General features: G+C 38.1%; 1 protein-coding gene across 1 annotated transcript in view; it reads left to right on the top strand.

The window, feature by feature from the left end:
* Positions 1 to 23,089, top strand: part of LOC126457603 (leukocyte surface antigen CD53-like) — a 40,369-nt gene extending 17,280 nt beyond the window's left edge. The window contains exons 3-4 of the mRNA XM_050094055.1: positions 3,320 to 3,433; positions 22,956 to 23,089. Coding sequence (XP_049950012.1) covers positions 3,320 to 3,433; positions 22,956 to 23,036 — 195 coding nt within the window. The 3' untranslated portion in view covers positions 23,037 to 23,089. The remainder of the gene's footprint in view (positions 1 to 3,319; positions 3,434 to 22,955) is intronic.
* The last annotated feature ends 4,442 nt before the right edge of the window (positions 23,090 to 27,531 follow it).

The following is a 27,531-nucleotide window of genomic DNA, read 5'->3' as shown; positions in this document are numbered from 1 at the left end:
GCAAGGGGTTCAAAGCGTTACCCAGCAGTTTATTATGGTGAGCCCTCTTGAACTAACCGAACTCCCTGTAGGAAAACTGTGTTGACGGTAATGGCGCTACTATATGCAGGCTCTAATTGGGAAACATTTGACCACAGCATGAGTTTCAGTATCAAGAAGGAAGCAAAGCAATTATTCACATTTAAAATAAGGATTAGGACCCACACGTAAGCTGGACAAGGCATTTGTGCTGGCACATTTACATGTAGGTCAAAAATGGATTTCATAATTGTAAAAAGACAAGAACAGCGCCCAGCATTGTAGGTGGTGTGCTGCATTGTCACATAGGGAAATGCCAGCATTAAACAAGAAAACTAAGGGTTATGGTCAGTAATTGGGTGAAACTTGGAGCCATACAAAAAAACCATGAAATTTCTGGAGAGGATAGACTACAGCAAGAGCCTTTTTTTCCACTTGAGAGTAATGCTGCTGGCTGGAGTGAGCAATTTAGAGGCAAAAGCAACAGGTTGCTCAGAGCTGTTGGCATGTCAATGCACTAGGACCGCACTGAGGCCATACTGTGAACTGTCATTCACCAAAACTATGTGCTGGGCCAGGGAGAACATAGCTAAAGAAGGGACCGAGAGTAGTTTGGATTTCAAAATTTCAAAGGCATTTTCGCAATCCAGGCTCCAGCAAAAAGATACGTTCTTGAGTAACAAGGCATGCAACAGGTGGGCGAATGTGGCCACTCCTGGCAGAAATTTATGGTAGTAGGCTGTTTTCCCTAGGAAGGCCTGAAGTTCCTTTGTGTATGAGGATCAAAGCCTAGACATCACAGTGGAGAAGATGTGGTTTGGCAGAGGGTGAACCCCATCCTGTGAGAACTCGAACCCCAAATAAATAATAGAAGTTTGAAAAAACCTAGATTTTGCAAGGTTACATCATAAGTCTGTCGACTGTAAGAAAACAAGGTGTGTAAATTTTTCAAGAAATCAGCAATGGAGGAGCCCTTTGAACAATATCATCCAGATAATTAATGCAACATGGGGCAGGCATAGTCAATTGCTCTAGAAAGCATTGGAAAATAGCAGGGGCATTGACCACACCAAAAGGGAGGTGCAAATATTAAGAGACCTTTTTGTTCACAGGAACCTGCAGATATGCTCCAGACAAACCAATTTTGGAACAGTACTGGCCACCTGATATTTTCGCCAACAGTTCCTCCTGGCGTGGGAGACGATATGTATCCATGATCAACTGCACATTGAAGTCGCCACAGAGGCAAAGTTTCCGCAACTGCTTCTGAACTACAACCAGTTGAGACAACCATGTATTAGCCATAACAGGATGCACCACCCCTAGAGACTGGAGACCGTCCAGTGCTTTCGCTTGATCCTTCAATTTCGACAGAAACAGGACATGCATGACAAAAATTGGGCTGAGCTGTGGATTTAAAAGAAATATGAGCAGAAAAATTCATGGCACACCATATACATTTTGAAAACAAGTTTGAAAACTTCCCATACAGTGTTTCCAATAGAGAATATGGTACCTGATTGGACACAAAGTGAACTGTGTTGCTGATAGAAAATCCAAATGCCTGAAACTCATCCACTCCAAACAAGTTCTCAACACCAGCACCAGCAATCGCCAAATAGTAATGCAACAAACCACTGACTTATAAGAGGCAGAAGCCGTAAATTGTCCCACAGTGCAATGTTCTGTTCGTTATAACTGACCAGCTTCTGTATGACCAGTCTCAACGGTGGCAAGTCTAAACTCACACAGATTTGACAATTCAATAATGTCACTGCAGCACCTGCCAACCTGTAGCCAGAGCACTTGGCGAAAATCACTTAACTCGATAAACAGCTTGGGAGAAGTCACGAGCACTGGAGTCACACAGTTTATATACACATCCATATCCTGAGAAACCTTTAGTGAATGACACAGGGAGGTGATGTGGTCTTTCTTCTGGCAGGCATTAAAAGTACCTCAGTGCTTAGAACATGCTGAAGCTGTTTGTCATACTAGTGGGCACATCTTGTGACACTACTATCATCTCGGCCCACTCTTCAATTTGGTGACCTGCTGCCCGAGGAACTTCAAAAGACTGTACTATTTGCCAAACTCCTGACAATGGAGGGGGACGTGGGGGTTCACATAGTAAAGCCTTCTGTCTCACTTCCTTATGTGGAGGTTAACAGATAATTACATCCCACTTGATAGGGTCTGCGTAAGAGTCATCGTGATCATCAGTAATGAACTGACACTTACAGCTAAGGCCGTGAAGTTCACTGCCCAGGCCCTGCACGACTGGTTTGGTTTCGTGTGACATCAGTAAAATTCAACTTGTGCTGCCACGACACATGTTTGTATGCGATCCTTCTTGGACAAAAAACCGCACATGTGATCAAAAGTAAGAGCTACCAGTTCTTCTAAAGAGACAAGCTGACGTAGCAATCAATACACCTTAGGTGAAATACACGAGAGGAAAGAGGCTTTGCACAAGTTCGAGTCTGTCACATCAAGAGCCATAAAATTTTGTCTGAATCTTCTTCCATAAGCTTCCCAATCCTCAGCTTAATCATCACATGGAGGAAGTGGGTGGATAGACTGGTGGAATGGTACCCTATCTGTTAATGGAAGCCAACAAAGCGATCATAACTGATGTGAGCTGTTCAATCAGAGCTAGTAGCATGGCATCCAATCTAATGAAACTGCACACATGGAAACCATTCCAAACTCATTGCCAGTTGTGTAGTAACCAAGAAATACATCAAACTGATCAAAGTAACACAAATATGGCTTTATTCATAAATCTCTGGTAATAATGGAAATATAAGCCTCTTGTGCCTTCACACACGTAACAAGACAAAAGAATCATACAGAAGGTCAACATAAGCGATACACAAAACAACTGATGTGAGCAGTACAGACTGACTAAAAGAACACAAAGAGGGTGAGTCAGCACTGCTCTGTGCGTATATAGGTGTGATTCGCCAGTAGATGGTGCAATGGTGACTGTGCCATGTGCACGCTTCCTGCAGGTAGCCTCTACTGACTGGCTCATGCTGATACAGCGTGCAGTTTATTTATATACACATACATGGCATACACATGCACTCACAAATACAGCAGATATGGAAACTAAACTCATAATTCAAATGGAAAGCAAGAATTCAGAACAAAAGCTCTGCCACATGTAGACAAAATAGTTGAAACTAGTTTAATCAAAGCTGAGCTTTATAGCAGCTTTTTGGTATTGTACATAATGACATCTTTTAGCAAAGATGTTGAGCAAAACTTAAAGAAGATTTTAACCATTTATTTTCAGAATTGCTCCTCTACATCATACTTTGCCCAAGGCTGCCTGGATGTGGCAGCATTGGACTTAGCAGCAACAGCTTCTTTCCTGTGTGGATTTATTTCTGTAGCCATCACTACTCTGGTAAATTTCATTTTTTGTCTTTGTTTTGTATGTTAAAGCCCCCAATCATGACAACAGAACATATATAATTAACTGCATGGCAGAAGATAATAGAAACAGGATGTTAAACTCAAATTTTATTTTAAAAAAGTATAATTCTGAACAGTCTTATAGCTTCTACAGATAAAAACTGAATAAATAAAAAATAATTCATAACTTGTTACACTTGAGGCGGTGAGAGGTTCTTCATACTACTGAAAGCAGGAATAGATTAATATTCACTGTGGTGAAACAGGAGTGTGTTTGATGAGCAATAGTGACTGGAGACACTGTATCTGAAGACTAAGAAAGAATAACACAAATGTAACTTTTTCACATAAAAGTAAATGAAAACATTAAACCTCTCTCATACTCTCAAAGACTGACAAGAAACAAATAACTTGGCTTCTACAGATAGATACTAAACAAGCAGCCACTAATAAGACTTTTGGAAATGCACAGAATGCTATTCCCCAGGATTTTTTCATTCATGATATTCCATTGTGGAGGAAGAACATTCAGGGATGTGGAATGAAGCTAGATTTATCACAGTAAAATGAACAGTAAAGCTTTTAGATTGAAAAAGTTACTGCTACCTCAGTTATATCAAATAGCTGCCGTTTATCTCCTGGTGCCAGTGTAATATCTACATGGCCAAAATAACATTTATCAAAAATAGTTTTCTATGTCATAAGAAAAGAAACTCATTTACTTATCTTGCTGCTAGCAGGAATCTTCAATCCTTGAATCTAGATAACCAGGTGAATTATAGATGGAGTGCCTACTAAGATAAGTTTTCAAGTTTCTTTTGACTGTAGGGGGAGTCTCAGTTTCTTGGTTTATGTTAGACATTACTTAGAACCCTGGAAAAATAGATGAAAGTCTACTTGGAAAAATTTTTTCCTGTATTGGGGATGCGTAGATCAAAATATCTCCACCCGAGTTTCTTGATTAGTTTCTCTATGTGCATTTTAGTTTATTGTCCAGGTGGGCTGCAAAACATTTTACACATCATGTTCCATTTGATGTATAACTATTAGTGTTTATTTGTAGCACCAGCTGCATGATTTTGCTTGTTTGAAATATTGTAATGTGAGATTATCATTATGACTTGAATAAATACTCACACATCATTCTCTGTAAATCCCATCATGATGGAGAACCTTCAAGGATGTGGGATGAGTCAAGTTATACACTAACAGGCAAAAGCAGTCACTGCATGCAGTTTCTATAAAACAGACTAACAAGCAACTGAGTAGAACTTACCTACTCACATTTGTAACTATGTCTATATGCATACAGTATGTGACAGCCACTTCACTTTGTTATTGTATACCCTAAGTTGTCCCACATTCTTGAAGATTTCCTTTCATCATGGGATATATGGAATACAACAAATCAGTCAACCAGGAATGGTTTGTGAAATCACGTAAGGTTTTCTCTGTTGAGAAATCAGAACTGCTAGGCAGCTACCAAGTTATGCTATGAAAAACAGATTAACATTCTCTTGTAGACCACATTCAGAATATACTGAGTAAGTTCTGCACATCACTAGTTGCTACACCGGTAGCACACTCCTTTTTTATACTTTATTTATTTTTTGGCTGGGCTATTCTCCAGCCAACCCAGATATTGGTAGTTTATAGGGGACCCAGAAATGTCAGTATTAGATCCACAAAAATGACTGTAGGGGGTGATTTGTTAACTGCTGAAGCATTCACAACAAAGTGCCAGAGTTTGAAGCAGTTCTATAAATCTGTGGAGTTCACATTTTATTAGGTACAGAGAGCTGGTTAAAACCCACAGTTGACTGCAGTGATATATTTGGAAAGAAATCTAAGAGTATATCGAAAGGATAGGTTAATGGTACATGGATGTAGTGTATTTGTCACAGTACACAGAAAAATTAAATCCACCGAGATAGAAACTGAAACTACATATGTGATTATTTTGGAAAGACGTTGTATCAAGTGTCTGCATGAACTTATAATTGGGTCCTTCCATTGACCATCAGATTCACCTCTAGAAACTTTTGAGAACATGTAAGTTCACTAGTGTGTATGTTCTCTGTTCATACTGGCATCACTGGAGAGGCTTGAATCATCTATCAAGTGGGAAAATTACAGTTTTCAACTGGGGGGCATGACAAAATGTCATGCAAAACATTACTATATGCATTCTTTGAGAATGATCTAGAAAAAATTACTCATGATGGAAATACATTGGATAGAATGAAGGGCATATTTTCAGCAAACTCGGTTAAGTGGCAGTTGTGTCCTATGCCTGTAAAGAATTCTAAACATTTATTTCTTGAGAATGGTATGCAGAACTGTGAACACATTTGGAATAGTTGAACATGCACTTGATAGATTTGTACCCTGTAGAACAGTTCATGATGGGATGGACTCTCCACAGTCACTCAAAGAAAGAGGCTACTGCATAACAGGTGTAAAGCAAGACATAAGGCTAGATACAGGGAGATGCTGAATGACATGTATTTGTCTGCCAAGAGAGCAATGTGTGAAGCCCTCTGCAACTAAAGTAGGACCTCTCATGAAATCGAAAGAAATTCTGGTCATTTGTAACAGCTGTAAGCGGTACCAAAATTAATGTCTAGACACTAGCAGATGAGACAGGGACTGAAATTGAGGGTAGCTGAGCAAAAGCAGAAATGTTGGAATTATTTTTCAAATGTTCCTTTACAAATGAAAATCTTGGGGTACTGTCCCCAATTTAATTCTTGCACCATTGCAAAATGAGTGACATAGATACTAGTGCTAGTGGTGTTGAGAAACAGTTTAAATTGCAAAAACTGAACAAAGCTCCAGGGCATAATGGAATCTCTGTCAGGTTCTTTGCTGAATTTGTGGCTGAGTTAATCCTTCTAACTAACCTACTGTAGTTCCCTTGAACAAAAAACAATGCACAGTTGTCTGAAGAAAGTATAGGGTAGCAGAAGTGATCCACAATACTACCATTCAATACCCTTAATATTCAATTGTTGTAGAATCTTATAATGTATCCTGAGCTCAAACGTATTATGATATCTCAAACTGAATGACCTCCTCCATGCCAACAAGAATGGAATCTGAAAACATCAATCATGTGAAGCCAACTCTTACTTTTCTCACATTACTTCCTAAAAGGCATGAATCAAGGCAGTCAGATAGGTGCAGTACTTCTCCATTTTTGAAAAGCTTTTGACTCGGTACCACATCTACACTTATCATAAAAGTACAACTGTATGGGATGTCAAGTGAAATTTGTGACTGGATTGCAAACATTTTGGAAGGGAAGACACAACATGTTATCTTGGATGGAGAACCATCAGTAGGTGCAGAAGTAACTTCAAGTAGCCTCAGGGAAGTCGGTTGGAGACCCTTTCTGTCCATGTTAAATATTATTGACATTGTGGATAAGATCAATAGTAACCTCACACTTATTGTGGATGACAAAGTTATCTACAGTGAAGTACTGCCTGAAAGAAGTTGCATAAATAATCTGTCAGATCTTGGTAAGATTTCAAAGTGGTGCAACGATTGGCAACTTGCTTTAAATATTCAAAAATGTAAAGCTGCGAACTCAACATAATGAAAAAGTAATGTCATATGACTACAGTATCAACTAGTCATATTTGGAATCTGTCAACTAGTAAAAGTACCTTGGTGTACCACTTTTTAGGGATATGAAATGAAACCATCACATAGGCTGTTGTAGGTAAAGCAGATAGCAGATTAGTGTTTCTTGGTAGAATTTAGGGAAATGCAATTAGCCTACAAAGAAGATTGCTTACAAATCACGTGACCCACCCTAGAATATTGCTGAACTGTGGGACCTGTACCAAACAGGAGTAAAAGGCAATATTGAACATATACAGAGAAGATTAGCACAAATGATCGCAGGTTTGTTCGAGCCATTGTTGAAGATAGATGTATGCTATCCCTAGAAAGCCTATTTACAAAATTTCAAGAACCTGCTTTAAACGATGACTTTAAGGATATACTACAACCCACTATGTATTGTTCCCAAAGTGACTGTGAAGACAAGATTAGATTACTTACAGCATACACAGAGGCATTTAAACATTCATTCTTCTTGCTCTCCTTACAGGACCAGAACACGGAGGAAGGGGGAGAGAATTTGCACACAACATACGAGGAGTGATTGGAAAGTTTTAAGAAGGGGCTTGCAATTGTACAATGGTGGTACTTACATGCACTGTGATGCATCTCCTTCAAAATAGTTCCCTTCTGACTGAACACACCAACTCCAACAGGGTTTCCACTTTTGGAATTTTTTTTCCTGAAGTGTGTTAAGAACACACTCCATATTTGCCTGGATGCTTGAATTGAGTCTAATTGCTTCTCTTTCAGTGAAAATTTCAGTTTAGGAAACAGGGGAATATGGCAGTTGTGGAAACACAGGAATTTTGAATTTGGTCAAAAACTCAATGATCGAGAAGGCATGATGAGCTGGAGCATTGTCATGGTGTAGCACCCAACTCCTGTCTTTCCTCGATGCAGGCCTTTTCTTCCACACCTTTTCGCAAAAACACTCGAAGATACATTTGTAGTATTCCTGGTTAATTGTCTGTCCTCCAGGGGTAAATTCATGATGTACAATACTGGTAGAATAAAAAAAAAATCATCAACATTGTCTTCACCTTCAAGCGACTTTGCGTGTTTTTTTTGGTTGTGGTGAACCTGGAGTCTTCCACTACGAAGACTGCACTTTGGTTGCAGGATCAAGTCCATATACCCATAATTCGTCACCTGTAATTACCTTATTTAACAAATCTGAGTCATTTTTAGTCCGAGTAATCAGTTCTTGGCACACTTCGAGTCGTTATTGCCTCTGGTCACTTGACAACACTTTTGGAATGAATTTGTGGTCACTCGACACATGTTCAGATCTTCAGTTAAAACTAACTGAATTGCATAGCAACTTAAATTAAATTCACCAGCCCTAATTCAATCAGAGTGCACTTAGTCACGAAATTTCACAACAGTTTCATTCGTTTTTTGAGGTGGAAGGACAGTTGGACTGTGGTTCATCTTCAAATGATTTGCAGCCATTTTTAAATCTGTTGAACCAGACAAAAATATTTGACTGGCTCACACCATTATCTCCAAAAGCTGTTTTTAATGGTTCATAAGTCTTAGAAGCTGATTTCTCAGTTTTAAAACAAAATTTCACACAAATTCTTTGCTCCATTTTTATGTCCATTTTCACACTGACAGAATATGGCAACAAGCTCTAACAGATCCGTACTCAACCAGCTGCCACAATGAACTGAGTATAGGAAATGCAGTTTCCTGTCAGAGGGCATTTAAGGACAAGGCAATGACCCACTCCTCACCCTCCGTGTACCTGCCTGCCAAACCAATAAGCAGTAGCAGAGCCATTCTTAAAACTTTCCAATAGCATCCCGTAAAAAGAAAGATAGTCATTGCTGTAGCAAGAACAAGAAGTCAGCTACAAATAATAACCTATAAAATCAAAACCTATGTTGATAATATTAAGTACATGGGCAAAAAAAACTGCATAATAGTGCTCCACAAGAAATAAAATCAAGCAACTTGCTAGAACACTTAGACCTAATTTAAAACCATTATTCCTGGAACACTATTTTTATTCTACCAAATAATCTGAAAGTTTAGCTTTAGTTTAGATATTCTATAATACTTTTGTTGGATTATCTGAGGAATATTTGCCGGCATTAAAGTGGTCTACTTCCACAGTCTTAAATTTTTTTAGCATGTGTTTGCTTATTTATATATCTATCCGATCACAATAAAAAATTGTCTCCTGTACTTTGTAACTACACACGTAAAAAAAGGAAATATTCTTCATTAAATTGTATATCAGAGTTGCTACAATTGCAGATTTCATCTCATAAATAATTCATCTCTATTTCATTCCTGCATCAAAATTACAAGAATTGTATGAACATGACCAAAGGCAAAGGATAAACAAAAAAATTTAAAAATATGTGTTTTTTGACTATTAGAATTGTTCTGGGTGCTATTAGTTATGCGACAATTAACAGATTAATGGAAGAATAATTATCCAAGGAATATTTCCTGTCCTAGTGTGTAAAATTTGCACCAGTATCTGGAAACGAAAAAAATCACTACAACTTAGAGGTCTGAGTACCATTCAGGGCACTGTCTGTTTCAATTCTTGATAACATCTTGTTTGTTGAAGGCTCAGAAAATGGCCTAGAAGCATTCTGTTGTTGCAATTACTATAACTTTAATTATTTTCTTTCTTTTGCATTGCTCCATGCCTGCATAAAACAATATGGGACCATGGGTATGCTTTGATTCAAACACTTTTGAAGAATTAAAAACAAAAAGTGTTTACATCAAGCTGGCTGCACAGCGCCACACTGTTTTATTCTATTGTCACTATTAGCAACCATTTAATTGCAGCATGCCAAGAGTCATCCTTTTATCAATTTGGAATTTGTTCATCGTTACACTAAGTGGTCAATCAATTTGCTACCTATTTGCAACAGCCCTGATGATCTGCCTACATCATGTGAAGATCTATGTAAGCGAGAGAAAGAAACTTGGGTGACGGAATGACTTACTGCATTTCATTATGAGAGGCTAGAATTGTAAGCACTACCGCTTGCAATAACTGAATGATCCTGTTTTGTAACATGAATTGTCAAGACAGTTTTATATTCTGATATAATTTCAGTGTTCAGAAGTACCAAATACAAAAATAGTGTCAGATCTTTCTCACAAATTCAGCTCCAGGTGACAACCAGTGAAAAGGTTAGAAGTACCGTTTACAACCAGTTCACATTTATACAGTTCTGACATCATCAGCAAGGGGTTGATCTATAGTATTGTGAACATTGAATAAATTTTCAACTGCCAAGATTGCTAAAATCATGTGTTTGATCAGATCAAACAATGGAAGAGATTTCATTTGGACATCAGGTGACTGAACTGCAGGTAGACATCAGGTAACGAGCTCTCACCTAGATGCTGAACAACATATTGCCGTGTACAACATAGCACAAACAAGTTGGTTGCTAACAGAAATGCAAAATATTAATTGTTGCTCCATTGGAAAATAGGTACAGTGTATATTTTCCAGATGAAAATTATCATAATGTATAAACTGCACCTTTAATTCCTAGTAATTATGGACATAATAAAACTAGCTCACAAATGGCATTACAAGGCATACATAAGATTTTTTTTTTGTTTCATTTTATGTAATTTGTCAGTAAGCATTGTTAAAAAATTTAGAATTATTTTTAGAAAAAGTTTTTTAGATAAAGATTGGCATATAAAGTAATTCTGTATGAAAAATGCCTTATCGATTTATTGTATAACAAATATTTTTAAAATTATGATGATTTGGACACTGGCCATGTTCTGTTACATGATGGCATTTTGACATTAGTCATCTAAACATATTTGTTTTAGCACAGCCACACATAAGAGACAGCTGGTAATGACAGATCATAGGCTCAATTTAAGATCCCCCACTGGACCTCCAGTAATGTATTCTTTTGGATAAGCTCACGTAAACATTGTAAAGGACAACAAAAGCACAAACATTAAACAGCTCCACTGTTGGTACACACACCTTGAATGTATTCTTGATGTAATATCGTACCTGTGCCTGTAGATATCAAGCTACTCCTAGATGTACTAAAATCAATCTACTTGCGATACCTTTAGCTGTACATAAAGAGCTTTTAAGTGGTTATAGGTTGTCACATTGGTTGTGATTTTACATAAAAGGAAAACTTGGCAAAGAATTGTTAAGAATGTTTATAAAATGTTTTTAAGAATTTTCTAAAGTGATATAAAAAGCTTTAGCCTAAGTTACGTTTTATGAAAGTTGCACATTGTTTTACAGACAGTTTTTAAAAAATTTAGAATACCAACTTAGCTTATATGTTTTGATGATAGTTTAGATATACATAATTATATGGAGCAGTAGATCCATGCCTTAACTAATGTGAGGTGATAGTATCGATTTGTACTGCCACTGAGCCATCTGATGTACTTATGTATCACTAAGAATGTTTATGCTTAGATCTGTCAGTTGTAAAGTGGTGATAATGTGAACACTTATAATCAGCGCAATAATGTGTGTGTACATAGTTGTTATTTTAAAATCGACAAGACAACTTCTATTACAGCTTACAATACCATCATGGACATACGTTGTATAGCACCACTTAGTATATTCAAGCACGAGATTATAACCCTACACCTGCAGAAAGAACTGCTATCCACCATATAAAAACTGATCTAGACCTTATAATCCTACCTGCTGACAAAGGCTCCACCACTGTTGTTTCAAACCACAAGGATTACCTGACAGAAACTCTTTGCCAGCTGTCAGATTCATCCACCACAATGACCCCCTTCCATAAATCCAGCAGGATCCCTAATCTCTGCTCAAATCCTTTGGCCCATCCCAGAACCTCTACCCAGAGTCCACCTCACTCCACTCCCCACACTCCTACTCTCTTCATACTTCTATAAACCCAGCCACTGATTAGGTGCAGGCACTTGATGAAAGACCCCTAGGATACCTTAAAGTTAAAATTTATTAAACACAAAAATGAAACACCGATCGACCATAAGTGAAGGCAAAGACATTAATTATGAAAGTGCGGTAAGGTGCAGAAAAATGAAAAAACATCATTAATTTTTGTACATGATTTTGTTTCTGACTCTCTGGTTCTGTTAAGTGCCGTTTGGAATATGACAGGCTACAAGTGTTTTGTATCATACATATTTCAAAATAAGAAAAACTTTGATACCAGTATTAAGTAGTTTTTATTCAAGTGAAGTGAAACCAAGTAAGGAGGATTTTCTTATTTATGGCATGCACTGGTGTACTTTAAGTCGGCTACCTGCATCTACAATTGAAATATAAGAGAAGTCCAATAGCCTAAAAATTCTTACAAGCACAGAACATTTCTAATAACGCAATTGAATTATCCCTTTTAAATGTTTTTCATATGCATATGTATTTAATTATTATTTTATTTATTTACATTACAACACAACTGTTGAGCTGTGTGCCAGGATTTCAAGGCACCGGTTGCGAGTAGGGTTTGCTAACTATTGTTATAGTAAGAAATTTCTATGACATTGTTATGAATCAGAAAAACTAATTCTCTGTATTTTCTGTTTGCATGAATCACGAGGGGGAGCAAGTAAAGCAGAGAGGCAAAAGTTGAGGAGAAATTATGGAAAGTAATAAGAATTGGACGCAGGTTACATAAAGTTTTCCACAGTGAACTGTTTTGTTTAGCACAGCAGAGGTAGGACGGCTATGCAAGTTGCTTCCATGGTTACACTTGGTAGTGCCTCTTTTGATGTAGACAGAAACCTTTTCCTCATTATTCCTTTCCTTGAATTTTATTCTGAATAATTTACAGGAAATTTCAGTGGGATACACATTGTCTGTAAAACATAAAGAATTGTGACACAATAGTTTGCGTATAATGATAGACGTAAAACAGTCTTTGACATCATGTAAATTACAATAGTCAAGTGTAATAACTAGCATGTGAAATTTTTACACTTTTGTTAAAATTTTATTTCTTGCACATTCATATAACAAGGCCAAAAAATACATGCCCGTTGTTGATAGCGACAGTGAAAACGCAATCAGCCAAGGTGGTGTAGAATTGCGTGATCGAACAATTTAAGTTCAAGCACCATGCACGCCAACAGCAGAAAGTTTAAGTAGATCAGAGATGAGTGTCGCAGGTGTGACAAATGATAGCGACGCTCCACAGCAGAATAACCTTGATGACACAATGCTTACAATTGATGCCACACATCTCCCAGATCTACATAACACTCATGAAGGAAACACTGGAGAGCGATTCCAATATGAATTTTGACAACACGTCATAAACACCAATTGGTTACAACAAAAACATTAACTTGAAAGTTACAGCTGACAACCACCACAGTATTACAACTGACACACTGCTATGGCAGTTATTATCTAACAAACACGAAATTAGGTAGCATCAACACAAATTTCAGTGATATGAAACAAGATATGAATAGCAAAATTAATAAATTGACACACAATCTGAACACTGTCACACATAATCTAAATATAATGAAATAAGGACAAAAACAAGTATTCAAGGATCAAGGATTTGGAAGACATGGTCTCACAGAAATTCAATGACTTAGCCAAAAATTTTCCAAATCGATGAAAAATTGAATGATACGAAAAAACAAGTAAAGCATGAAGTACTTTCTGAAGTTAATGATGATATGGAGTTCAGACAGAAGGTAGATTCTTTTAACGACCATAATGATCTAGTAGAGCAACAGATAAAGAAAATCACAGATGCAAACACAAATACTGAAGCCACACAAAACCAGCTCGTCTCAACAGTAAAAAAGGTAACCACTGTCATTAACAAACTAAAGACTATGAAAGTGTACCTGTAGCTGTAGAAGAGCTTACTTTAAAGGTAGCAACATTAGAAGTTGACTCAGTATTTGCTAAGAAGGAGAGAGACATCAATGAAAATCTGAGTGATATCATTAGACAAGCTGAAGCAGGTACATTAGATAAGGGTAATACCATTGCAGAGAAGTTAGTACCCAATTGCATGTTATACACAGATGTAGTAGAAAAGACTATTCAGAAAAAAGAAAATGAAATAGTGAACAAGATAAACATTAACCTACAAGCTGCAGAAAATAGGATCCGCACTCTTTCAGAAGGAAATATTACCGTATCTCAAAATATGCATGTAAATAATACACATGCTACAGTGAACAAACCATAACCTGCTGGTATTTATCCAAAAATTGTCACGAGTCCCACAGCAGGTACTAGTGACAGCTGTAGAGTGCAAAATGTAAGCATACCCAACAACTCCAATACCTGAACAATTACCCACCAGAATTACAGGTAAATACAATAACAACATAAATAAGACTGAAAATGCCAGGTATCTATCAATTATTTTTGCAGATGAAGGTTCGCTGAGACATCGACAGTTTACTACGTTCACTACCAAAGGTAAAAGAATGAATCCTGTAGTATTTATCAGTGCTTTTTGTCATGCATTTCCACGCAACTGGACGGAAGTACAGAAAATCAGATTTATTGTGGGATATACGCAATGTGACATTCTTTTTGGGGGGCAACTGAAGTGGCCAAATGCTGCAACACTTATATCCAACTTGAATGAGTTTTCCCTCAACAAATACTGGTCTGAGGCATTGCAAAAAAAGACTCAGATGCGAGTTTTTCAACCCCGCACCATTCAATGGCAAATATGGTAGCCCACGTGGATACTTTGCATGCTTGTCTCAGATGCGAGAAGGTAAGGAATTACCCAAGGTCATCAGTTTTGCTAGTTGCACATTATCAGAAGCAGGACGATCGTACCCTGTGTCAGAATTGGAAAGTTTAGCAGTAATATGGGCATATAAAAGGTTTGAATATTTTTTGTGGGGCAAGCATACCAAAGTTCACTGTGACCATCGGTCACTGTCATTTCTTTTAACACGTAAACTATTGCACCACAGATTAGCTAGGTGGTGTCTATATTCACTAGAATTCAATTTCAAGATCATTTATATTAAAGGACGTCAGAATGTTATTGCAGGCCCTTTGTACAGGTTATCACAAGACTTAGAGGAATTTGGTGAATTAACAGAGCAGGATGTAGAACTCAGAATGTTATTAATGCAAGGTACAACACAACATTCTGATTACCATAAGTTTTGTAAGCAAATGAAAGTTGTACAACAGAAAGATCGCAGATGGAGTAAAGTCATGCAAAACCGTAAGCAGGACGAAGGTGGAAAGGTCAGTAAATGGTATCAGGAGTACAAGGGCATTTTGTTTCATAGGAAACATGAAAAATCTGACCAGTGGTGTGTGTGTGTGTGTTTTTTCCTGAAAAATATGTCGACGGATTTTTAAGACATACACATGAAGGATGGGGACGTTATGGAGTTTTACCGACTCCATGTGTAAATGTACTGAAAAAATGTACTGAAAAAATTGCAACACTTTGTTATTTTCCAAATTTTAGAAGGCGAGTCCTACAGGTATTAAGAAAACGTGCAATATGTCAAAATATACTGAGCTACATCCAGTACTAAAAACCTTTAGATATAGTATCCCTGGACATAGCTGGTCCATATCAAAGAATTAAAGGAGGAGTAACATACATAATAGACTATACGTTATTTTCTTGAAACATATCAAAATTTGTCCCATTAAAAATGCAACAGCCACAAAATCAGAAAAAGACTATTTGAGAAAAATAGGTAAACCACAGGTACTATTAACTTATAATGCTTCATATTTAGTTGGGCAAAAGTTGAAACAATTTATGACCTCACAGGGCATAGAGCACATATTAGTAAGCTTTTTTCACGCAGAAGCAAGCCCAGTAGAATGAGTCTTTAAATAATTTAACTGGTTTATTAGGATGTACACTCCTCACAAACACATCCGATGGGTAGAGTACGTAACTCTCTTCATGCAAGTTGTCAATAACCTTCCACATTCTTCAACAGGTTTCACACCTAATAAACTGATGTTCAGACAAAACAGACAAATGAGTGGGAGTCGCCCACACTAAAGGTACCCACTACAGAAATGACACTACACAACAAAATCATACAAGCCACGGTTACACTAGGAAACCAGGCCAAGTATTGAAAGAAAATTTATAATAAGAAACTGAAACGTGTTGCACAATTTTTTTAAGGACGAGTCCTCTTATGGACAAATCGACAAAATTTGGCAAACTGAATAAGAAGTGGCAATTACTCTATTTGGGGCCATATATAATTTCCAAAATACCATACCCTGGGATGTACAGGATAGTCCGTCCGAAAACAGGGAGAGACAAGGGTCTCCACCCTCACAAAGATATAAAAGCTTTTATAGAACGATGAAGCTAGGTAGCATTTTTTCTTTCTATCACAAGATATTTGTACATACTGTACATAACTCTAAAGTGTAATTTTTCTTGTGAAATGTATTTTAAGATAAAGTAATCTGTATAGTCATAATTAATTCTTTTGATTTGTACACATAGGCATAAAATTAACAGCAATGGTAAGTAATACACTGCTTAATGTGAAACAAAGGTATAAACAAAATTAGCTTACGGCTCAGCTGTCCGCCCTCAACAATATGAGCCGATGTCAGTAGTAGGAGAGGTGGTATTGACCTGTGCGCATGCGCGACAGACTGGTGGAAGGCGCAACTAAACAGGAATGCAATATGTACAAGTACCTAACTTAAATACAAAGTAAATGGAAATACTATGCAAATACATCTACTGTCTAAGAACTAGAGAACCTATTGATATATGTACACAGAGATTTAATTAAATACTAAGCTATATACAACATATTTACAAGCAAAAGAAAGCATTATGAAAAATTATACAAGATTTGTAAGTTAAGGACATATGACAAAATACTGTAAGAAATGTCACATAATTTTCTTTGCAGAATAAATGATCATAATGGGTAACAGAATAAACAAATGTCTGTGAATTTAAACAAAGTATGGAAATATCTGCAAACAGATGTATCAGTGGCCACTGAGCTACGTGATGCAATTAGTTTTAAGCTTTTTTCTTTCAGCGACCAGTGTACCATCATGGCACAGAAGAAGAGAATTACATTAAGAGTAGCAGGTACCAAATGAAGAAACGGGCCACACAAACTAAACAATTTAGTTATAAGGATATTTATGCAAAGATCATAAGGCAAATGAAAAATGTATCATCACAGTGTATCTCCATGATATAATTATCAGTACCTATTCGCTACATAGTACACAAACATTTAAGCATGAGATTTTGCAAAAAACAATTTTTATCGTGTCACGTAAAAGCTGGAATAATGACATTTCCAGGTATTTGAGAAAGATAAGTCTACAATGGTTAAAACGCCATATTTCACACTAAGCTACATGTGAATCGAAGTAAATAGCATTAGCACATGGCTGGCCGGAGTGGCCATGCGGTTCTACGCGCTACAGTCTGGAACCGAGCAACCGCTACGGTCGCAGGTTCGAATCCTGCCTCGGGCTTGGATGTGCGTGATGTCCTTAGGTTAGTTAGGTTTAATTAGTTCTAAGTTCTAGGTGACTGATGACCACAGAAGTTTAAGTCGCATAGTGTTCAGAGCCATTTGAACCATTAGCACATGAAGAAACAACGTGATATCACGTGAATGATTAGTCAGTACACATTATTTCCATGAAGCGAAAGTTCCTTGGCAACATGACCGTATGAGTAACATTTCCTCATAAATCCTTGAATCAGTAGATGAGTATTTCCTTTCTTCCCTCCCAAACAAAGGCGGCAGCATCAAGCATAGTTAGGCCAGCAACGCATAACGTTTTAGTCCTCTTTCCAATGTTTTTATCCCTCCTCTATCTATGGAAGAAACGAGCTCCCATAAGTGATAAAAAGCTACCTATAAAATGAAGCATAAATGTATGATACGCTTGTATTGTATGATGATAATGTGTATGTAATGTGAACGAAGAGAAGTTTAAGCATATTATGTTTTGGGTGGCTATTTGTGTGTTTCAACAAGTGGATGGTCAAGTGGCGCAACATGAACATGCGTGTGCAATGAAATAATTTCTGAGTATTGTGGCTCACAACGCTGGACACATTAACAAGTGAAATATAGTTGTTTGAGCCAGTACTTACCTCATTGACGGATACTGTTGGTTGGGGTTCTCTCCGCTGAAAATGCAAATACGATGGGTAATAATAATGCCTGGGCTGTAAAAATGGAGATGATCAGCCACAGCGTCAGATTCTGAACAATAAGCATACATCCAGTGCATCCAGAATGAAGACGAACGCCACGGCAATTATTTAATATGTGACACTCAGGTGAAAGTGTGACACTCAATGTGACATCAACACTGAGAAAACGAGTTAACACACATGCGATAGTAGCAGCTGACATGTTGACCGTTGGCGACTAGTTCTTGCCGCCAAATCTGCCAGTGTGCAAGCGCGAAACCCGGCAGTGACAATGAAGCAAACCGAACATTATTGTTAGCGCACTAAATTCAAATACGTAATGGACTATCATATTATGTGCACAATCTTTTAATTTCTTGTAGAACTCTAACATACATAGGATAAACCGACATAACCATTCCAGTAAATAAAACGGAAGCCGACAAGTAAAGGGCATTGACCCTATCAGCAAATGTAAACATGTCAATGTACAGTGTGAGGGCAATAGTGTAGGTACATGGTGAAAGACCCCCAGGATATCAGAGCTAAAATTTATTAAAAATAAAAATGAAACACCGATCGACCATAAGCGATAGCAAAGACGTTAACTATAAATGCATGGTAAGGTGCAGACAAATGAAAGAACATCATTCATTTTTTTTTGTACGTAAATTTGTTTCTTACTCTCTTGCATGTAGAGGTTCTGTTAAGATGTGCCATTTAGAATACGACAGGCTACGAGTGTTTTTTTATCATACCTATTTCAAAATAAGAAAAACTTTGGCACCAGTATTAAGTATTTTTTTATTCAAGTGAAGTGAAACCAGGTAAGGGGGATTTTCTCATTTATGGCATGCACTGGTGTACTTTAAGTCCACTGCCTGCATCTACAATCGAAATGTAAGAGAAGAAGTCCAGTAGTCTACAAATTCGTACCAGCACAGAACATTTCTAATAACACAATTGAATTATCCCCTTTAAATGTTTTTAATATGCGTATGTATTTAATAATTATTTTATTTATTTATTTTTATTACAACACACCAACCAGGAGCCCCACTGTGACAGGTTACTGTGCCCCCACAGAGAATCTGTTTTGTAGACCAACACCTTCAGCCTATTACCTGCAACCTAATCTCCTATATGAAAGATATCAACCATTTTCTCCACCAACTCTCCACAGTTCCTGTTCCTTTACCACACGATCTCCTGCTCATCACTAATGTTGCCACCTCCCTTCACACTAACATCCCTAAAGCCGATGGCTTTCCCGTTATTGAACACTACCCTTCCATACGCCCAATGGATTTCAAACCTACAACCTCCTTTCTAGTCATCATGACCAACTATATCCTCACCCACAATCATTTCTCCTTTGAAAGCATCACCTACAAACATATCTGGGGTGCAGCTATGAGCCCCACATGGCACCATCCTATGCCAACCTATTCATGGGCCATCTAGAAGAATCCTTCCTAAAAACCCAGAATCCTAAACCCCTCACCTGACTCAGATTCACTGATGACATCTTTGCAATCTGGATTGAGGGTGAGGACACCCTATCCACATTCCTCCAGAACCTCCACAACTTCTCCCCCATTTGCTTCACCTGGTCCTACTCAACTCAACAAGCCTCCTTTCCAGATGTTGACCTCCACCTCAAAGATGGCTACATCAGAACCTCCGTCCATATCAAACCTACTAACCACCAGTAACACCTCCACTTTGACAGCTGCCACCCTTTCTATACCAAGAAGTCCCTTCCATACAGCCTAGCCACCCGTGATCATCACATCTGCAGTGACGAGCGATCACTCTCAAAATATACTGAGAGGTCTCTCTGAACCCTTCATAGACTGTAATAATCCTCCCAACCTTGTACAAAACCAAATCTTGCATGCCTTAATGCCTTATTTTTCCAGTCTCCCACCACGTCCCAAAGTCCCACTGTCCAGCCACAGAGGAGCATTCTGCTCATGACTCAGTACCACCCAGGATTGGAGCAAATGAATCACATTCTCTGCCAGGGTTTTGATTACCTCTCATCACACTCTGAAATAAGACCTAGGTGCAAGACCTGTCCCATACATCCACCTACCACCACCTACTCCAGTCCAGTCACAAGCATCACTTATCCCTTATCCCATCAAAGGCAGGGCTACCTGTGAAACCAGTCACGATCTACAAGCTAAGCTGCAACCACTTTGCTGCATTCTACGTGGGCATGACAACCAACAAGCTGTCTGTCTGCCCAAATGGCCACTGACAAACTGTGGGCAAGAAACTTCTGAACCACCTACTTGCTGATCATGTTGCCCAACACAATGGTTTTCATTTTGATGATTGATTCACATCCTATGACACCTGCATCCCTCCAACCAACATCAGCTCTTCTGAATTGCACAGTTGGGAATTCTCTATGGAATATATACTATGTTTCTGTAACCCTCCTGACCCCAGCCTTCATTAGTCTTTGTCCTTTACCCACCTACCCCCTGCCCTGTTCCCATTCCAGCACTATACAGCCCTCTATTCCACCAAGACACGCATAGCCATTTTACTTCTTTCCTTATCTGCTGTCCCCCACCCATCTAACCTACTGACAGCACCTAGCTTCCTGTACATTCCCACAAGCAGCATTTTACATCCCCTCCCCACACTACTCTCCTCCTTACCCCCACCATCCAGATTGCTTCTCCCATTATGCAGTGCTGCTTGCAGTCTGGCCTCAGCAGCCAGTGTGTGTGTGTGTGTGTGTGTGTGTGTGTGTGTGTGTGTGTGTGAGGGGGGGGTGTCTCATTTTGATGAAGGTCTTTTTGCTGTGCCTATCTGCGGCTCAGCAGTTTCACTATAGTTCAATTCTTTTATCTTGGCGGTTCGCACATGCCCGCCAAGACGCGGGAGATTGCTGCATTGCGTTGTACGCGCCAAGAGAAGCAGCGCCATAGCATAGTTCGCAAACTTATGTTTAGGGGGGAGCGCGCAGTTTATGAAGTAAAGCCACCACGGCCGCATTAACCCTTTCGCTGCTAGAGACGTGCTCCCCGCATTCCACGCTGTGCGCGATTTTGTCATCATTGCACTGCTCGCCTGTGCAGACACATGGTGTTTCGACTGCTTTGACACACTTTATAATTCGTTTTCACAAAAAACTATTTGGCCCAAAAATTTGATTTTTACAGATCATCTTGACTGATACATTCCCCTCATAAATGTCTTAATTTTGTTTCGATGTTCAACGCAGTTATTGTGCAGCATTAGATGTAGTAAACCAATGCACGAAATTTTGAAGAGTTTGCAGAGGTAAAAGTCCATAGCGTATACTTTCTGTATGGTCTATTTTAGTTGCCACTAGAAATTTCAAAAAATTACATTCAAACGAATAAAATTCATTAAGTAAGACACTTTGATATTGTTTTTAAATAAAGAAAATGTTAAGCACCGAACAAGGTTTGAAGTCAGAACCTTTCGCCCAGCAGCCATACACTTTAACCATTACGCTAAAGCAGCTCATTTAATACAACTTCTGGAGCACTTTAAAATAATACGCAAAATACCGACAAACACTGTTGATATGAGTATGAATTACTCACATTTCGTCGAAGTACAATAGGAAATAAACAATTAACGCTGTTCTTTATTGTGAAAAAGTGGTTAGTGAGAATGATACAAACACCTTTCCTTGCTATCGTCTGAATTAGGAGGCTTATTGCTTGTTTGGTTTAATTAATTAATGGAATATGAGGCAATTGGTATTAAGAATGCTTTTTCCAAACTTTCTATAAAAGAAAGTCTGCTATCAAGACATTGCTTTTGTTCAATCACTTTATTTATTTCTAAAACTGAGGACACTCGTCCGTGCTCTGCACTGCAGTTGAGCTCTGGCAACGTCGTTCTCTGTTCATTGGCTGACACTGTTTTGTGATGTTAGATGCGCAGAATGAACCTAAACTCGGCCGCCATCATAAATGACGCGCACTTTATATGGTTAGTAGCAACTATCCTTTTCATAATATTATCATTATTCGGTCCTGGATTTTCCACTGCTTGAAAAGGATAGATTTTTACTCACCATATAGAGGAGGCATTAAGTCACAGGCAGATACAATGAAAAGACCAGAAAACACACACACACACACACACACACACACACACACACACACACACAAGGACACTGTCTGGCTGCTGTAGCATGTACATGTAGTACACCAATTTGGTGTCAGTGTTCTCACAATATTATGCACTACAGGCAAACATATAACTACATCTGAAGCAGGAGCCCCAACAAATATTTAGGAAAACCTCGGAACATGCTAGAGGACAACATAATTTTGTCACTGAAAGATCAGGAAACCAGGTAAGACAACGACATATTCATAACGGCACATTTTGTTTGAAAGTGGCATTTCATCTGTGGGGAATTGAATACAGCTGAGTATGTGATGCAATATACACAGAGTCAGAATCTTATTTCACTGCATATTCAGTTGCCAAGAGGAAGACTTCCTTCTAGCATACAACCTTGAATACAGCTCAATATTTGGTTCAATAGAAGGAAAACAGTTCTGAAAAAGACAGGCTGGTGGCATGAAAGTCAGTTTAAAATATAACACATTAAATTTGATTCAATAAATTTAATCTTTAAACACTGCTGATAATAAATAAATGAAAATATAAACTACCATGATTTTTTTGTTTTGTTTCGAAACATAATTTTGAAAATACTTTCATTTTTAGGCTCTGGTGCTGCTGCTTGCAACTTGGAGGTATGCAGCAGAGAGAAATATTCATCCCGTAACTCCTCGAATGAGCAGTTAATATGTTGGAACTTGGCTTGTCTTGATTCTCATTTCCAGAAAAAAAGTGTGACAATGGTGCTAAGAAATAAAGTCAAGTGATATGTATACCCCAGTCAATTTTTTTACATATTTCCCCCAATTGGCATCAAAGTTGTGCTCAATGCAATTTTGAATAGCAAAGAAAGAATAACCACCAATTGAGAAAATGTATTCTTGCATTCAAATTTAAGGTAACCTTGTTACGACATGTAATGTGGTGCAATAAATTTATTTCCAGTGTTGTATATTTTAATGATTTATGAAGCATAAATAATGAACATTTATTTAATTGAAATACCATTTTTAATGTATTTTTATGTATTACACGACTTTTGTATTTTCTTGGCAACATGATTAGAAGCAGATACAAGCAAAGGGAAAAAAGCTTACAAGGCATTGCAAAGGAACTGAATGTATCCATTATGAAGAAAGAGAGGGGCTGGGCAGTACTTACCTCAGCTCAGTACAGCCAATAGATGACACAAAATAGAACAGAAAATTTACATTCCTAGCTTTCGGAACTTTGTTCCTTCATCAGGGAGGAGAGAGGGGAAAAAAGGGAAGAAGGGAAAGTGGATTTAGTTACTCATGACCCAGGTTATGAAGCAACAGGAAAAGGTAAACAGGGAGGGTAGCAAGGATGGAGGCATGGTTTTTCCCCTCTCTCCTCCCTGATGAAGAAACGAAGTTTCGAAAGCTAGGAATGTAAATTTTCTGTTCTGTTTTGTGTCATCTATCAGCTGTACTGAGCTGAGGTAAGTACTGGCCAGCCCCTCTGTCTCTTTGTTAGTATTTGTTTCGCATCTTTATATGAGATTTTCCATTAATCATTTGTATCCATTATGATATAGTCAGTGTAACCAAGCCTGAGAAACACTAAAACAAAGATCTGTTGCACGATTATCATATCTGATGCTTCAACATCTTGAATATTACCATGAAGTGAGGTTTCCCTATGGAATAATGTGACAACGATGATGACACTTGGTTTGTGGGGCGCTCAACTGCGCGGTTATCAGTGTCCATTCAAATTCCCAATCTTTCCCCTGTCCAGTCTTGCCACTTTGAAGAAATGATCAGGACAAGACAAAGACCCAGTCCCTGGGTGGAGAAAATGCCTGATCCAGCTGGGAATCAAAGCCAGGACCCCGTGACTCAGAGGCAGCAATGCTAGCCACTAGACTATGAGCTTCAGACTTCACTAACATCATAGTAGAACAGATGTTTCAGCAAGACTGTAATCAGAATACATTTTTCCCCCAGAACACAGGACAGTGGTTGTGAAAAGGCTCTACACTTCTTCAAAGCTGTTGTTCAGACTATGGAATTTCTCTACACTGCCATGAAGTACTTGCCTCTCACTGAATTTTCTCTCTTCCAGTTAGAAGCACAATTCCTGGCGAGTTATTTTAACAGTTCTTAAGGCTCCCTCACAGTAATATATATTTTTTTCCATGTGCAGAGTGCAGGTGAAAATTTGTATAGTTTGTACTGGATAAGTATGACAGCCCTACTGTTGTGAAAAAATATTCTTGCATAATACTCTGCCTGCTGCTGGGTGGAAAAACTGTGTGGTCCATCAAAGACAAGATGGTAATTTTCTCAGTAAGTAGTGTTTTACACAAAATAGTACATGGTTCATAACCTTCCTTTGTAAAAAGTTCAGGAGATTTTAAGGGGCTTATAAACATAATGAGTTTTTAATGGGTCAGTGCTTACCTCTATACACAATGCACATTGGTAAGTGACTGAGGGAAAATTTTTTCTTAGAAGCAAATGGGATACTAACAACACTTACTGTCTTCAGGGTTCTTTTGTATTTATTTTGAGGGTTATCTACCATATTGCAACTTGTTAGTTGCTTTCACACAGAAGTAAAGAATGAAATTATAATGAAATCCAGACCTTTAGCTACTTGCAGGCATTGATAAAATATCAACGGGGACGGTTGAAAAATATGTGCCCCAATCGGGACTTCCTGCTTACGTGGCAGATGCTCTATCCGACTGAGCCCACGAGGACAGGCGATAGTGCGACTGGCACACACCCCTTGAGACCCACACTTTTCAATTTTCTGTCCACACACAACACTTTTAGTGTCCTCGGTGGCTCAGTCGGATAGAGTGTCTGCCATGTAAGCAGGAGGTACCAGGTTCGAGTCCCGGTCAGGGCACACATTTTTCAACTGTCTCGTTGATATTTATCAATGCCTGTAAGCAGCTGAACGTCTAGATTTCATTATAATGTCATTCTTTGAGAGCTGTAAGATCACCAATGGTGTCTGTACATATACCAGCTTCAAAGTAAAGAAGTGTTCAGATACCTGGTAGGTGCACTTTGTCCTGATTTTGCAGTAGAAAAGGTGGTTCTTCATATCAAAGATATCATTTGTAGAAGCTGCAAAGATGTAAGCCTCCATTGTTTCTTCATACTTTCTGTTTTACTTAGTCTGTCCTGTTTGGGAATTTTTCATTATTTTAGCAAAGGTCCAACAAAAAGTGTTTTCTTAAAGCTACTATCAAGAGCATACCCAGGATCTGAGCTGTGGTGTGTGAGCAATTCATATTAGCCTCTCAATGAACAATGAAATAGTTTGAGATTCCATGAGAAATGCCTCTGAGCACTTGCTACAAGTCATTACCTATTACAAGTTCTAATTTTCTTTAATTCTCACAATACTAACAAATTTTCAATAACATTTATTGCCATGGAGGAGGGGGGGGGGATGGAGGAGAAGGAGTGGTGTTTCTTTGTAACCACCCTAAAAAATTTAAAAAGTTGATAATTGTGCAAGAGATCTTTCACGCGTCTAGCAATACGGGGTGGAGCGCCATCCTGCATTTTGGTTCTAATAAAACCCCAAGTCATTCCAAGCATGTGCGATAATTTTTACCTCTCTATCTACATTATTCCATGGTTTATTAAGTTTTCAAATTCATACTGACTTTTCGATCACCCGGTACATGGACTGCCTGTGAAATGTTTTGTGATCAAAGATTAGCCCAAGAAGGTCTGACACTTTGGCAGCTAGAGTGCTCATTCTGCATGGTAATGCTTGACTGTAAATTGGAAACAAGTAAGGAGATTTTTGGAAAATTCTTCCCCATCCACCCTACACTCCTGACTTGAGCCCACTGGACCGATTTGTACCCTAAACTTGAGAAAACATGTTTTCAAAATATTGAGCAGGTTTCTGATGCAGGTACTTAAGGATACAAGACTTGCTGAAACACTGCACTGTTGTTATTGTGAAGAATGGAAGTTCCATGGAGAACAAGTCAAATAATGTTTTTGAATTTTTTTGGAATCATAATTTTACGGTGTGTACAATTTTTGAAATGACCCTTGTAGTAGAGCATATACTGCAATAAACATTTGCGACAAACTGATGTATGGTGGGCAGAGTAAAGTCTGAATAGTAAGTAAGGAAATGAGACAGACTGAAATTGAGTTAACCAGTGGGACACTAGCAAACAGCACATTTGGTGGTATAATGCCTGCAAAACACAAAAATCCAAGTTTCAGTCTCAGTCTGGTACACAAATTTGTCACTAACATTCATCAAAGCATATATTCTGTTAATGTGTAGAAAAATTGTAGTCTCAAAAAGCCACTCCTCCAACTTGTTCAAAGACTGCACTTACTAGTATGTGAAGAGGACGTAACTACCACAAAATAAAGTTTTTAAAGTTGTTTTATAAGTAATGTTTGTCATCTCTAAAAATTTTATAACCTTGGTAAGTTATTAAGATGTTGAGGACAACAATGCTGACATGAAACTCAAATCAGCAGCGCAGCACAAGGAAGTCAAAATATTCTCCAGTATGCATATCGTTTCCTTACAAACAGCACACTGACGGAATCAACATCCTGATTCTGCCACCACAATCTAAATTATTTACTTTGTATCTTTGGAGAGTATTAAAATACAAAATTCAGTAAAACAAAATCTGTGAAGTAACCCAAGTTTTCAAGCGTTTCCGCAACAGCAGGATTTTTCCCCCTTTCAAAACCTACAGTAAAAAACAGTTTTTCAAACATGACTATTTATTACTGTCTTTACAGTGAAATATAAATATCTGCAACAAGTTTAATAACAGTTTTACACATTAATAACAAGGTTTTCTCATATAATAGCATGGCTTTCTGCTTTGTTTATAAATACTCTATTTCTGGGCAAATGACAAGAATGTGAAATGTAACTTGCCCATCAGAAGGGTTATTTCATAATTAGGCACTGAACAAGAAGCTTCTTCCACAACACAAACTTGGCATTCATACTGGTGTTCAGTTCACTGTCAGAAACAATGAGCACAGAATACGAAAGGCATCAATTTCTTAACATCACACACAATATTGTAGTAAGTCAGCATACTTGCACATGCTCTACTGACCCGACGAATACAGGATGTTGCATTAAGTACAACACATCATGAAAAAACTCATGAGTATAATGAATATTTGAAAACTGCTGC

This window comes from Schistocerca serialis, chromosome 1, assembly GCF_023864345.2.
Source record: "Schistocerca serialis cubense isolate TAMUIC-IGC-003099 chromosome 1, iqSchSeri2.2, whole genome shotgun sequence".
In the NCBI taxonomy this organism is placed as follows: Eukaryota; Metazoa; Arthropoda; class Insecta; order Orthoptera; family Acrididae; genus Schistocerca; species Schistocerca serialis.
This window is presented reverse-complemented; position numbering and strand designations above follow the sequence as displayed.